This window comes from Papio anubis, chromosome 14, assembly GCF_008728515.1.
Source record: "Papio anubis isolate 15944 chromosome 14, Panubis1.0, whole genome shotgun sequence".
NCBI lineage: Eukaryota > Metazoa > Chordata > Mammalia > Primates > Cercopithecidae > Papio > Papio anubis.
In genome coordinates this window covers 23211120-23223589 of record NC_044989.1, presented here as the reverse complement: position 1 = coordinate 23223589, position 12470 = coordinate 23211120, and the positions used below count along the sequence as shown (strand labels likewise).

Genomic DNA, 12470 nt, shown 5'->3' with positions numbered 1-12470 from the left:
TCACGTACCAGTGTGTTAGTGGATTTCCCTCAGACAGAAACACAGACCCACTGACACATAGGAGTGTGGCGATAGTAAGCTGTGTCCTGGTATTGACATTCAGGGAAGCAACAGATAGCAGCAACCCTGTATGCAGCAGCGAGTGCTGGGATGAATGAGTAATAGGAGAGGGTACTCACGAAGGTCACTGCAGCTGCTTTTAGCAAACCGACACGCCTGGTGAGGTCTAGGAGAGAGAGGAGGCACCCATGGCTGTCGCTTGGGAGCCGTCTGTGCAATGGAGGCGGTTGTTTTTTATTTCTTTTTCACACAACTAGAAAATGTATTGGCTCACACAACAAGAAGCCCAGAGCAACCAGGGCTCTGGTTTGGTACATCTGGAACTCTCTTGTTTTCTCCTCATGTGAGAACTCTCTTGTATATCTGGAACTCTCCTGTTTTCTCCTCATGTTTTCTCCTCTTGCTTTCTCTCTGCTCATGTGCTGGCTTCATCCTCAGGCTTGTAGCGGGAAGGTTACAGCAGTTCAAGGCACCATATTCCAGTCATGACAATGTCTGGAGGGCGAAGGATGACTTTTTTTCTTGTGACTCTTCCTTAAAAGCAAGGAAACCTTTTCCAGAAACCCCAGGCGGGATTACCCTCATATTCTATTCCAGAACTGCCTCACATGACCCTTTCCTAAACTAACGACGGGGAGGGGAAGCGCCATCACCATGCCTGGCCAGAATCATATTCTCACCAGGGGCTGGGATTCACTTTTCTTTGAGCATGCGAGGTGGTGGATACCTGAGCAGAATGGGGGTTCCACTGGGAAGGGAGAACGAGAGAAAATGAATGTCGGACAAATGGGCAGCAATGCCCATTACAGACCACGAGGTCACTTTGTCAGGCCTGGCTCATTCTCCAGCTCTGCCTGCAGCTGGCACAACCAACTCACCAGGCAGGCTCAGCCCATGCCCCCATTCCTACCTCCATCCCCTGCCACCCTCCAGCCTGAGGGCCACTTCTAACCTGAACTAGGGACACTTTAAGTAGTAGGTGAAGAATCTGGGTCGTGTTCACCATCAGTCTGGCCCTCGACTGGGTGTGTTTTCGTAAAGAGGCTGTCCTATACTGAGTCCCTTTGTCATGCCAGAGAAGCCTCCTGAGGGCAACCTCAAGGCCAGTGCTGTTCTAGAATTGCAAAGATAATCACAGAGACACCAAAGCCATGGCCCAGGGCTGGCCCGAATGCTGGGAGAGCTGGGCAGATCCACTCTGGACAAAGGAGAGAAGCGTCACACTGGGAGGACCTGACCTCACGGCCAGTGGGAAGAGAACGAGTTCAGGATGCTCGGGATGGATCTGGCCATCCATGAAGCTGGACTCAAAGGTTTGTCCTTTCTGCCCCAGGTGACTCTCGGTCATTCAAATCCATGTTTTTAAAATAAAGCAATCAAATCTGAAAGCATGAGCCACCGGGATACCCCAACAGGATCCCCCCATTCCCTACCCTAGCCAACTGCCTTAGACAAGGGGGGCCCAGGTGGGTTTTGAGTCTCCACCCCTCCAGGTGTGAAAAAAAATAAGAACGTGGAATGTGAGTGACTTTCTCTATCCATCCACAGCTCCATCTGGGCCGGGCAAGAGCCCTACCTGCTGGCAGCCTGGGGTTGCGGGGCCAGGGGGAAACTGTGTGGCCCTCTAACGGCAAAGGAAGGCAGGAGTGGGGGACAGAGAACCACAAATCTAACCTTGACACTTGAGCCTTGGGGAGCAGGTCTAGCAAGGGTGGCCCCGTGGGTGGCTGAGGGGTGTTTTCTTAAGGGACTGCAGGGAACAGCAGCCAACAATTTAAGTCAAGGGACAGAGGTGCGGACAACTGGCCCTCTGCTATTGAGACGTATAGCTCGCACCATTCCCCAGCTCCCAGGACTCCTTTTCACAGTGCCAGAAGGGTACAAAGTATTCACCCACCTTTTCCGGGAAGCAGAGGAGGGGAAGCTGGGCATGCAGAATTTTGCTGCCATCAATAGGAAAGGCGTGTGACAGCAGTCTCTGAGTGCATACAGATGCCTGGCCCACTCACTCTGCTCAATTCTCAGGGCTCTTTATTTACCAGAGGAAAATGAGGTTTCTTGCCTACGGGTTCTAGAGAGGCAGATTCACAATGCAAATTAATATGCCACGACTAGTTGAGACTGCAGCCAGAGCAGTACACGGAATTCTCCTAAACCTTCCTTTTAGGGCAACAAACGGAGTGTTGAAACTGATTGGTAATCCATTAAGTTACATCAGCTCTTCTCTGCAGAGACTTCCACAATGCCTCTTCCCCATGGCATTGCACTTTTGGAAGTCTCAGGCCAGTCTGGCTGGCTGTACCATGAAAGTAAGAAGAACAGAGATAGGGTCAGTCTGGGTTTGGAGGACGTTCCCTCAATGAAATTAAACTAACTGTGTAGGGGCTGATGGTAGATAAATGATACTGAGATGCATTAAGCTCTCCTTTTTATGTTTATTTCCCCAAGTTATTTTTAGCATTACAGACAGTTCCTAGTTAACAAATGGGTTGCGTTCTGAAAGTTCATTTGTAATTTGGCTGTTTAGATTTTAGAACATACTTTCCCTATAAAAAAAAATGTTATAAATGGTGATGAGACTCCCAGGCTAGTTCTCCAAAGCCTATTTAACCCATAATGTAGCTAAAATACTGTCCTTCCTCAAGGGAAAAAAAATTGTTTAATTGCAACATGAGTAATTAAACAAAACAGAGAAAACCATTAGAACTGAATAAGAAGTAGATTTATGTTCATCTTGAGTGATGCTCTTTGCAGAAAACCTAATTTAATTTAAGAAGAGGTCCTTCTAAGGGCTTTTGGGGAACTGCACAGGATTTATCCTATTAGGGAGAAACAGGCACTGGGCTGTCCGAATCTGTGGTTAATGAATACTGCATCATGCAACAGGCTCCCTTTCCTGATTTCAGACTCATTAGGAAGTCTCCCTACCAGAATTTGTTTTCCCAAGTAGATTTTCACAGGGAGAAAGCCTCTGGTCAAAGTCCATGAAGGTGGCCTCCTTGGGGTGATTTTTAAATTCCAAATCAATAGGTTAGCATCTATCTGTCTTTGTGCATGTCCTGGGGACAGCAGTGTTCCAGTCCCACCAACCCGGGAGCAGTGACAGGATCAAGCATTGGTACTTCTGAACTTAGAAGCCAAGGTCAGTGTACCTGCGAGGTCCCCTGAGAGCCAACTGGACAGTTCATTCCCTAGCAGCATAATCCTTGCCACGTGTCTTCTTTTCAACCTCATTAGCCAGTTCTTTGAGTAGATAGATGTGCGTGGGTCCTAAGTGTCCCACATCTATACCAGGCCATGTGAGAGAGTAATCCTTTCTGCCTGAGGCATGCCAGCCTTGGCCAGAACTGAAGGGTGAATGACTGTGCCTAAACAAACATGCCGGGAACACTCCATGGGTAGATTGCAAAAATGATCACAATTCTTTCCAACTTTAGATGCCTGTCCCTTTGCAATGTGGTGTTGCGGTATTTCCCATCAAGAAGCGGGGTCTCTTTGCCCACTCCTTGAATCTGGCTTGGCCATGCCTCCTGCTTTGGCCAATGAGATTTTAGCAAACATGCCCCAGGAAGAGGTTAGAAAAACATCTGTGCATTAACCTTGCTCTCTTGCTGCTCTTGGTCCCCTAAGACCACCGTGTGAATGAGCCTGAGATAGCTGGATGGAGGATGACAGGCCACAAAGGACTGAGGCACCTTGGCCAACAGTTGGCCAACCACAGATGTGTGAGACCATCCCTGATCATCCAGCCACTAGCCAATCTACAGCAGACCACAGATAAATGAGACAGCCCAGCAGAGATCAGCTGAGCCAGCCCAGACCAGTGCTGACCAGTCAAACCACAGAACTGTTATGGCTTTAAAACACCAGGTTTTGGGGGTATTATCAAGCAGCAAAAGCTAACTTACACACACAACTGGCTCCAGTCAATGCAGTCTTTGGATATCTTTATTTTGAAATCCATGTATGGACTTTTTTTGCCCAGACTAAGGCTTGTCTCTTACAAATGTGGCAAAATACATCTTCCTCCCTCTTTTTGCCTCCTTAATCAGAAATTTAAGTTCGGACCACTCAGCCCAAACTGCAAGCTTTGAAATGGGTGCTTTGGAAATCATGACATTTTTCAATTTTGTACACACTTTGTGACTGACAGGTAGGTTTTAAGTCAATGAATACACAATCAAACTGTAACTGCAACTTAAGGTACAGGCAAAATCCATGAGCTCAGTACTAAAGTGCACAGGTTGTGTTATCTCACAATGCATTATTGTTCCCTGATAATTTATCACAAGGCAAATCACAACTCTTGTTCATGGAGAAAGCAACAGTCTTTGGATAAAATCACTTGCAGTCTGGAAATTCATGGCGAAAGGGGCTTGAATGATTCTCCTAACTGAGCCCACTCGGCAAGGCAGCCTTCGATCTTCAATGTGAATACAAGAGGAATGAGAGTTCTGTGCACAAGCATCCTCTCTTCATTCATGGGCCCCAGAAGCACACAACAGGAGGGGCTGCCACATTGGCCCTGCGGTCACTCACATGATCCCCACAGAAATCCCAGATCCTCTCCCTCAAGGGGAGCATTCCTCCAGAGAAGCTGGAGTGCATGGGGAAGATATCATCTCCAGCGTTGTCTCTATGATGATACATATCCACCCTGACAGCCCTAAATGCTCATAAATGTCAAAACCCGGGTGTTTGAGTGTTGACGATGAAGCCCGCAGATTTCACGGCCCCTTTCAGTTCTCCTCGGGCCTCCGACACAGGCGAAGTCCCTCTGCTTCCCAGCTAGATTTATTTTCAAGGGCTTAGCTCTGAGGGACGATGGGAATGTTTCAGCATGAGTGCTCCTGACCACAAGGAAAAAAAGCCCCCAGTACATTTCACAAAGACATCAGCCAGGATTCTGCAGAGTCCATTCTTTCACGAACAAAATTGCATTTTATGAAGCCGTCCCTTTTCTGTTTCATCTGTCAACCAGGTTTGCTGAGAATAATTTAAATTTCATGCAGCAGCGACTGTGGGGCATTGGGGCTTCCCTTCAGGCCCACAAACAGGTCTGGCAGTGGAGTTGCAGTTCTGCTTCTCGGGAGCACCCTGCCCCTGCGGTCCAGACCATCTACAGACCAGACACACAGTGGTGGGCCAGGGACGGGATGCCATGCCGGTTTCTCAGCATGACCTCGTGCCGCATCAGACAGGGGATGGGGACAGGCCAATGCATCTTTCTTCAGCCTCCCAGCACCAACCACCAGCAGGGGACAGGTTTCCCCGCAAATGTATGGATAACTGGGTAGACCCAGTCAATGGTTTAACTTTCTAAAATTAACTTTTATCAAGTGCTTACCACATGGTAGGTAGTGTTTTAAGCTTTTCTATGCATATTAATTTAACCAGCTCTCACATCATCCCCATGAGGAGGATACTATGATTATTCCCAATTCTTAGAGACAAAGAAACTGAGGTTCAGAGACATACTCAGCTTCTAAGTGGCGGAGCTAGGATTCAGTCCCAGTACTGTCAGACTCAAAAGCTTGAAGCTCTCAGCAGTGGTGAAATGCTGAGTCGACATAACCTTTGGCTTAAATTTTCTCACCTATACCACAGAGGTAAATGTGCCCACTTTCTGGCCTGAAATCTCTTGCTATCAGCTGGGTGGATGAGCGGATGGAAAAGTTACCATAACAATGCTGCAATCATGGTTACCATGGTGAATGCATTCTGCCAGGCAGCCTGGAGTGGGAAGAGGAGCTGGCCCAGGCTGGTTCTGATTCTAACTCACTGGGTGACCTCGGCAGGCCACATTTTCTTTGGACCTCACTACTGTGACCTGTAGAATGAGGGGCTGGAGGACGTGGTCACTCTGCTCCTCTTAGGCTCTTGGAACTTGTGACCTGGGGAGGCCATTGATTGGTCTGAGCCATGAGTGTGTGTTGGGGGGCTAGGGTGAGTCCACCAGACCCTCCCTGCACTTCAGCAGCCCAGGAGTCTGCTTGTCCAACTGGCCTTTCTTCAAGACACGCGAGGAATCTTTAGGCCACAGACAAATGAAGAAGTAGAAAAATCAATTCAGGCCTGAAGTAGCAGTGATGGAAAGAATTGTCATCACCTCATCAGCCAGCCGCTGGGAGCACAGCCAGCCTCCCCACCCAGAGAGCCTGGCAGAAGCCGGCCCCTGCCTGGGAAGGTGACCAGGCCCACAGGGCTGGGTGGGGAGGGTGATGGCATGGGATGCTTCAGCCCCCAGGGCACATCGTGATGTTCACCCTGCGCCCTGCCCAGCCAAGAGGGGACACTAAGGCCTGACAGTACTGACACTAGTCCCCCAGTCACCTTCCTCAGGGACAGATGCTGCGTTTCCGAGTGTGGCTCTGGCCCGCATGTGGCTCTAGACCTTTCACCCAGGAAACCCGGTGTATACATTCCAGCAGCTGTCCCCACACTCTGGCAAGCTGGGACACAGCTCTGCTCCTGGCTTCCACCCGGCCGACCTCGCCTACCCACCCCACCATCCCCTGGAGTGCGGTTTCAGCTCTGTTTCCACAATAGGCTTTCCTTAGAGGAAAGGGCCCCAGAGCTGAAAAAAAGCTTTAAACTCCCTTCCCTCAGTCACCTGGCTGTATCAGTCTCAGTCTGGAGTTCACTAGATGGCCTCTTCCCCGCAGCTCCCTCCTGCCTACAGAGCATCTGGAATCCCAGCCAAGGAGTAGGTTTGAGATGCCCTTTCCTTTCCTTGCTTTCTTGGGGCCTGGCTGCTGTGTCTTTTCTGAAGACCTGCCTTTTCCTCTTGGTGAGGTTAGAAATGAACACCTTTCAGGCTGGGCATGGTGGCTCACGTGTATAATCCCAGCACTTTGGGAGGCCAAGGTGGGTGGATCACTTGAGGACAGGAGTTCAAGACCAGCCTGGACAACATGGTGAAACCCTGTCTCTACTGAAGACAAGAAAAAAAAGGACATGAACACCTTTCCCTAAGGGGGTAGAATCTCATCCCATAGGCCTCACCTGGATGACAGTAACAATGGTGATAGGAAGAGGTCAGCACCGATACAGGTCTCGACTTACCACATGCCAGGTTCTGCTTGTTCTGAGCACTTCACACAGGTTTTAACCCACACAGTCCTCACAGCAACTCTGCTCGCAAGTACAATGACCTCTTCCCATTTTACAGAAGTGAGGCCCAGAGAGGTCAGGTAACCTGTCCAGGGTCACTCAGATAGCAAGCGGTAGAATGGAATTCAAATCCAGGCAGTCTGTCTCCAAAGTCTGGCCCTATCCACTGCACTAAGCTTCCCCTGCCAATAACTTCAGGGGGAGAGACATTCTTGGGTCATTTGGTCACACTGTCCAGGCCACAGATTTGTTATACACAAGGAGCCATGAGCTCCCCGAGGACAAGAGCCAGCCAGCCCTGGCCTGCTCAGTAAAGACCCACATTGTTGACCAGGGAAACTGCAAATACCTGGGCCTGGGCCTGCCCATGAATTGACATGGTCTTGGCACGGGGTCAAATACATAGGCTAGAGGACAGGCCTCTGGGCAGGCAGGAGCCAGGCTAGAACGGCAGGAAGGCACTGTGGCCCAAATGTGCCAGGGGTGCCTGGGAAGCCAGTACTGCTGTCCTCCCTCCCCCAACCCAGTGCTCCTGGGCACCAAGGGACCGGGGCGTAATCCGGGGAATCAAACAAGCCCCTGCAAGAAAGAGGCTGGGCTGGAGGCAGAATTCAGTTCCTCTGTTGTGACACGCCAAGGAGCGGGCTGTCCTCACAGGCATGAACTTTCGGCCCCTCTCCCCTTCCTGGCCACCCTGCCCAGTCCCTGCCCCAGCTGTTGTTTTCTGTCTGTGGCTGGGTTCCTTTCCTCTCATGTGGCTGTGGTTTGGGGTCAGGCCAGTCAAGGATGGTGACTATCAAACCACTCTGGAGCAAAGGGGGAGCTCTGTGGACAGCACAGCCCTGGAGGGGAGCCCCAGCACCGAGCCCCTCCACTTCATCCCCCAGAGCAGCCCGACACCATCCCAAAAAACACATGCATCCTTAAAAGGACAGACGTCTTCAAGAGGGCCTCTGGGCCCAGCCTCTCTCTCCCACCTGGAGCCCCGAGCAGTCAGTTCCAGTGGCTGCCATTCTCCATATGGCCAACAGCTGGCCCTGCAGAGCACCTGCCAGATGTGGCCAGCGGGGCTAGCGGCTGGCCCTACTGGGCAGAGGTCACCGAGTCAGACCAGCGCTTGGGCTGGCGCCCAGGGGAGGAATGTGTTTGGCTGGCCTGGGGGCAGCATGCCCAAATAATCCTCCATCTCCTCTCCCCTGTCCAACATTCTTTCCCTCCCCGCCTCAGTGGGGTAGTGTTTTCATAACAGGAAAATAAAATCAATAAGGCACTGCAGCAAGATGTCAGTGCGCTCCGAGCCAGCCTCCAATAGCTCCATTGTCTCGGCCTCCACCGGGCTCTGCGGCCAGCAGCACTCACAGTTATTAATGGGAAGCAGGGCTGAAAGGGAGTTTTGAAAACCAGAAGACAAAGGCGCAGCACACCTGGAGTGCGGCTTTCCAGTGCCACAGCCACCTCACAATGGCCGGGCTGGGGCTCCCTGCCTTTAACTTCTCTGGCAACTTTTCTGAAAGCAGGAAAAGAAAAGCCTAGACACACCCACATGTGCACACACACATGCATGCACACATACACATCCTTGCACATACACGAGCGTACGTGCACACCGCCCCAAGGGGGCTCCTGGGAGACGACTCTGAATGGCCAGCAGAGGCAAAGGCAGCCTGCATAGCCCCTGCTCGCTGAGGAAGCAGGATAGGGACCAATGGGCTTCCTGCCACAGCCATGGCCAGGGGCCCGTCCCTCCAGGACTCAGGCTGCCTGAGGGGCTCTGAGCAGCCAGCACGACTGGGGACCAGCTCAGCCCAAGGCCAAGCAAGAGCTGTGGCAACACTGTTTTCCACATTCCGTTCAGCAACACAGGCTGGCCTCTGTTGCCATTCCCAAGGCTGGAGCCGCCTCTTCTAAAAGAAATGGGAATGACCTGGAGCTGACATCCCTGAGGTCAGCTGTGGGGATAAGTCCTGGGTCCTCTGCAGAAAGGTCCCACAGCCTTGGACCAGCAGCCTTGGACCAGCCCTTAGAAGGCCCACTGAGCCCTTGCTGTGCCTCAGTGTCCTCAACTGGAAGGCAGGGATGATAAAAGTACTGACTCATCGTGCTGTGGCAAGGCTCAGAAGAGACAATATATATGAGAACACGCGGCCCAGTGGTTAATAAAGGGTGGGTTTATCACCTTTATGACTTACTACTTGTCAGTATCTTCTTGCAAACCCAAGTTACTGGCACCCCCAGGGATGCTTGCATGGTCTCAATTTATCTATTTAGGAACCCCATATTGCCATCTTGGAGTTCGACTGTTACTTCACTCATTAAATAACATCTAATCAACATGGCATAGGACAATGAGTGGCCTCAGCACCTGCTTATCTTCCTACAAGTCAGTCACAGAGAAAGACTTCATGGATAATAAAACCCTCGTGAACGCTCGCAAAGAGTTGCCAGGCCCAGGTCCTGGGAGGACAAGACTCTGGAGGACTCAGGGTCTGGAGCACAGGCTGCCGCTCTGGAGCCTGTGGGGCTGGCCTGAGCCTGCAGGGAGACAGGGCCCCTCTACCCAGCTCCTGCTCAGAGATGACACCAGGTCTTACCTTGGTGGTGACCGCAGAGGCAGAGCTGGCCACGAGGCTGGTGATGGCCTCGCTGCTGCCGGTGGTGCAGGGAGCAGGAGCTGTAGCGGGGGTGGGCAGCCGGGAGGGCACCACGGGCAGCGGCAGGAGGCCAGGCCGGGCACTGAGGCTGCTGGCTGTGCCGCCACCGGCCCCCGAGGTGACGCTACAGATGCTGGTGGTCCCATGCGTCCCGTTGACGCTCCACTCGCGGCGGTCCCAGCCCACCCGGTAATCTCTTTCGAAGCGGCTATGGTGCCGGGACATCTCGGTGGGCCGAGGCGGCTTCTCACAGGGAAACAGAGCCCGGACCTGCGGTGACAGGGTGGAGAGAAGGGTGATTTAGGACTGGAGCAGGCAGCGACAACGGACAGCATCCATGAAGCCCCTTCTCTGGGTTCAATAACAGGCTTCAAACATTAGCTCATTTCAGAGTCACGCAAGCCCACAAAGCATGGATCATTAATTAGCCCCACTTCATAGACAAGGAATACATGATTTGCCCAGGATCCTGTGGCCAAAGTAAGTAGGCAGGATTTGAACCCAGCCACAGTTAAAAGTGATACTGTTGGTTCTGCCACGTCTCACTGCCCCGAACAACACAAATGTGCATATTTTAATTACGGTTGGGACTTTACCCCCTCCACCCCCACTGTGAAAAAAGAGCCGTGAACTCCTCAGGACATGTTTTCCTCAACCACATGATAGGATACGGTCACCCGCGTGTGCAGACTCACTTTATAGTGGACAAAGCCCTTTACAGAAAGCTCTCTTCCTCCTACAGTGGCCTGTGAGGTGGCAGGGCATGGACGGTTCCCAGTTGAGGGTCGAGGGACCTCACTGAGAATAAGTTATCCCTCGAGGTTCGAGTACTAGAAAGTGATAAAGAGTCCAGGATCCCCAGCCTTCAGATCCTAGCTAAATGCACAACTCAAGTCGCAAAGGGTGTTAGCCTCTAGGAGTGGAGTTCCCTTTCATAGTCACAGCCCTATGATTTGATCTTGGGCAGCATCAGAGACCCCGTGTACCCTGGCCTCTGTTAACCAGACCATCTCCCACACGGCTCTCCTGAACCTCTAAGCATAAGGCCCTTCCATGTTGTCATGGAGACCTGGACACGCCATGATATTTGGAAGGGCTTCTGAATCACCAAAGATTGCATTTTGCTCAGTATTACCATGATTTGCTGGGTTCCCTGCCCACCCTCGATTAGGAAGGCTGTAAAGACACAGGGGAGGTGTTAGTTGCAGAGGCCACGGAGAGGCAGAGGCAGAGGGGAGAGGGTGTGGCAGTGCCAGGGCACGAGTGATGGTGGGTTAGGGTAGGGGTTTGCATCACATCCACAACCCTGGGCATGGCCCAGCTACAGCTTGGTTGCCTTTGGCCTTTTGCATTCTCCAACTGTTTTCCAGTCTAGGGGTGAGCGCCCAGAAGTCCTGGTTCCCAGCTCCTTTTCCTACCCTGCCAGTCCAGCTCAGCCCTGGGGAGGCACCCTGGAATTGTTGGCCAGTGGACAGATGGGCCACTTTATTTTAAAAATATTTATCTATAAAGCCTGTTCCTACTGCGGACTTTGCACATCCAGACCTAGTTGTCAACTTCTGGTGCCATGGAGCCAGGGCCTGTGCCCAACCCAAGAGCCTCCTACCCATGTTCTACTTGCATGCTGGCCTGTGCCCTGGTGGCCATCATCCCCTCTGCCAGGCACACCGGGCAGACCTGAACCCACCCTGCAGCCCAGTTGAAGCCTGCAGCCCTGCCTGAAATAGAGCTGACCATAATTTCTTCAGCTGGGTGTGGTGTCACTATTTATTTCACCATTATGCTTTCTGGCTTACACAATGTCACAGAAATTATTTTTAAAAAGTCTATCCAGGCTGGGTGTGGTGGCTCACGCCTGCAATCCCAGCACTTTGGGAGGCCAAGGCGGGTGGATCACGAGGGCAAGAGATCGGGACCATCCTGGCCAACATGGTGAAACTCCATCTCTACTAAAAATACAAAAATTAGTCGGGTGTGGTGGCATGCACCTGTAGTACCAGCTACTCAGGGGCTGAGGCAGGAGAATCGCTTGAACCTGGGAGGCAGATGTCGCAGTGATCCGAGATTGCGCCACTGCACTCCAGCCTGTCGACAGAGCAAGACTCCGTCTCAAAATTAAAAAAAAGAAAAGAAAAAAAGTCTATCCAATATTACCTGGTTAAAAAATGAAAATCAATTCCCTTTTGATCTCCCCACATAAACTTTTTCAGCTGAGCTTCTTGATGGCATTGTCTAAACTGAGCTCCAGTTTCCTCGTCCTGTTCACTCTGTGACCTGCTCCGCAGTGGCCTTCGCCCTGGCCACTCCATGGGAACTGTTCTCATTGAAGTCAAGGGTGACCTGCTTGCTAAGTCCAAGGGGACATTTATGCCGCTGTCCTCGACTTCCCTCACATGCGACGTGGCTGATCTTCCTTGTTTTCCAGAGCCCTCCTCTGCAGTTTTGGTGATACCAGCCCTCTCCTAGTCCTCCGCCTCCCTCTCGGCTGCTCCTTCTCAGTCTCCCTGGCGGGCTCTTCTTCCTCAGCTCATTATTTAAAAGCTGGGGCTCCTCGGGGTTCCAGATCTCCTCCGCTTCTCCCTGGATGATCACATCCCTCCTCCCCTCTTTCCGGATAACTCCCAAGGCTACCTTTGCAGCTCTCCT

The 12470-nt window shown here is 51.7% G+C and overlaps 1 protein-coding gene across 2 annotated transcripts in view; it reads right to left on the bottom strand.

Annotated features, from left to right (window-relative positions):
- The window catches only part of KLHL29 (kelch like family member 29), a 322618-nt gene that overhangs the window by 138516 nt on the left and 171632 nt on the right, over window positions 1–12470 (bottom strand). For both annotated transcript variants that reach the window (XM_017947314.3, XM_031654960.1), the window contains one exon: window positions 9765–10094. In XM_017947314.3, coding sequence (XP_017802803.2) covers window positions 9765–10049 — 285 coding nt within the window. In that variant the 5' untranslated portion in view covers window positions 10050–10094. The remainder of the gene's footprint in view (window positions 1–9764; window positions 10095–12470) is intronic.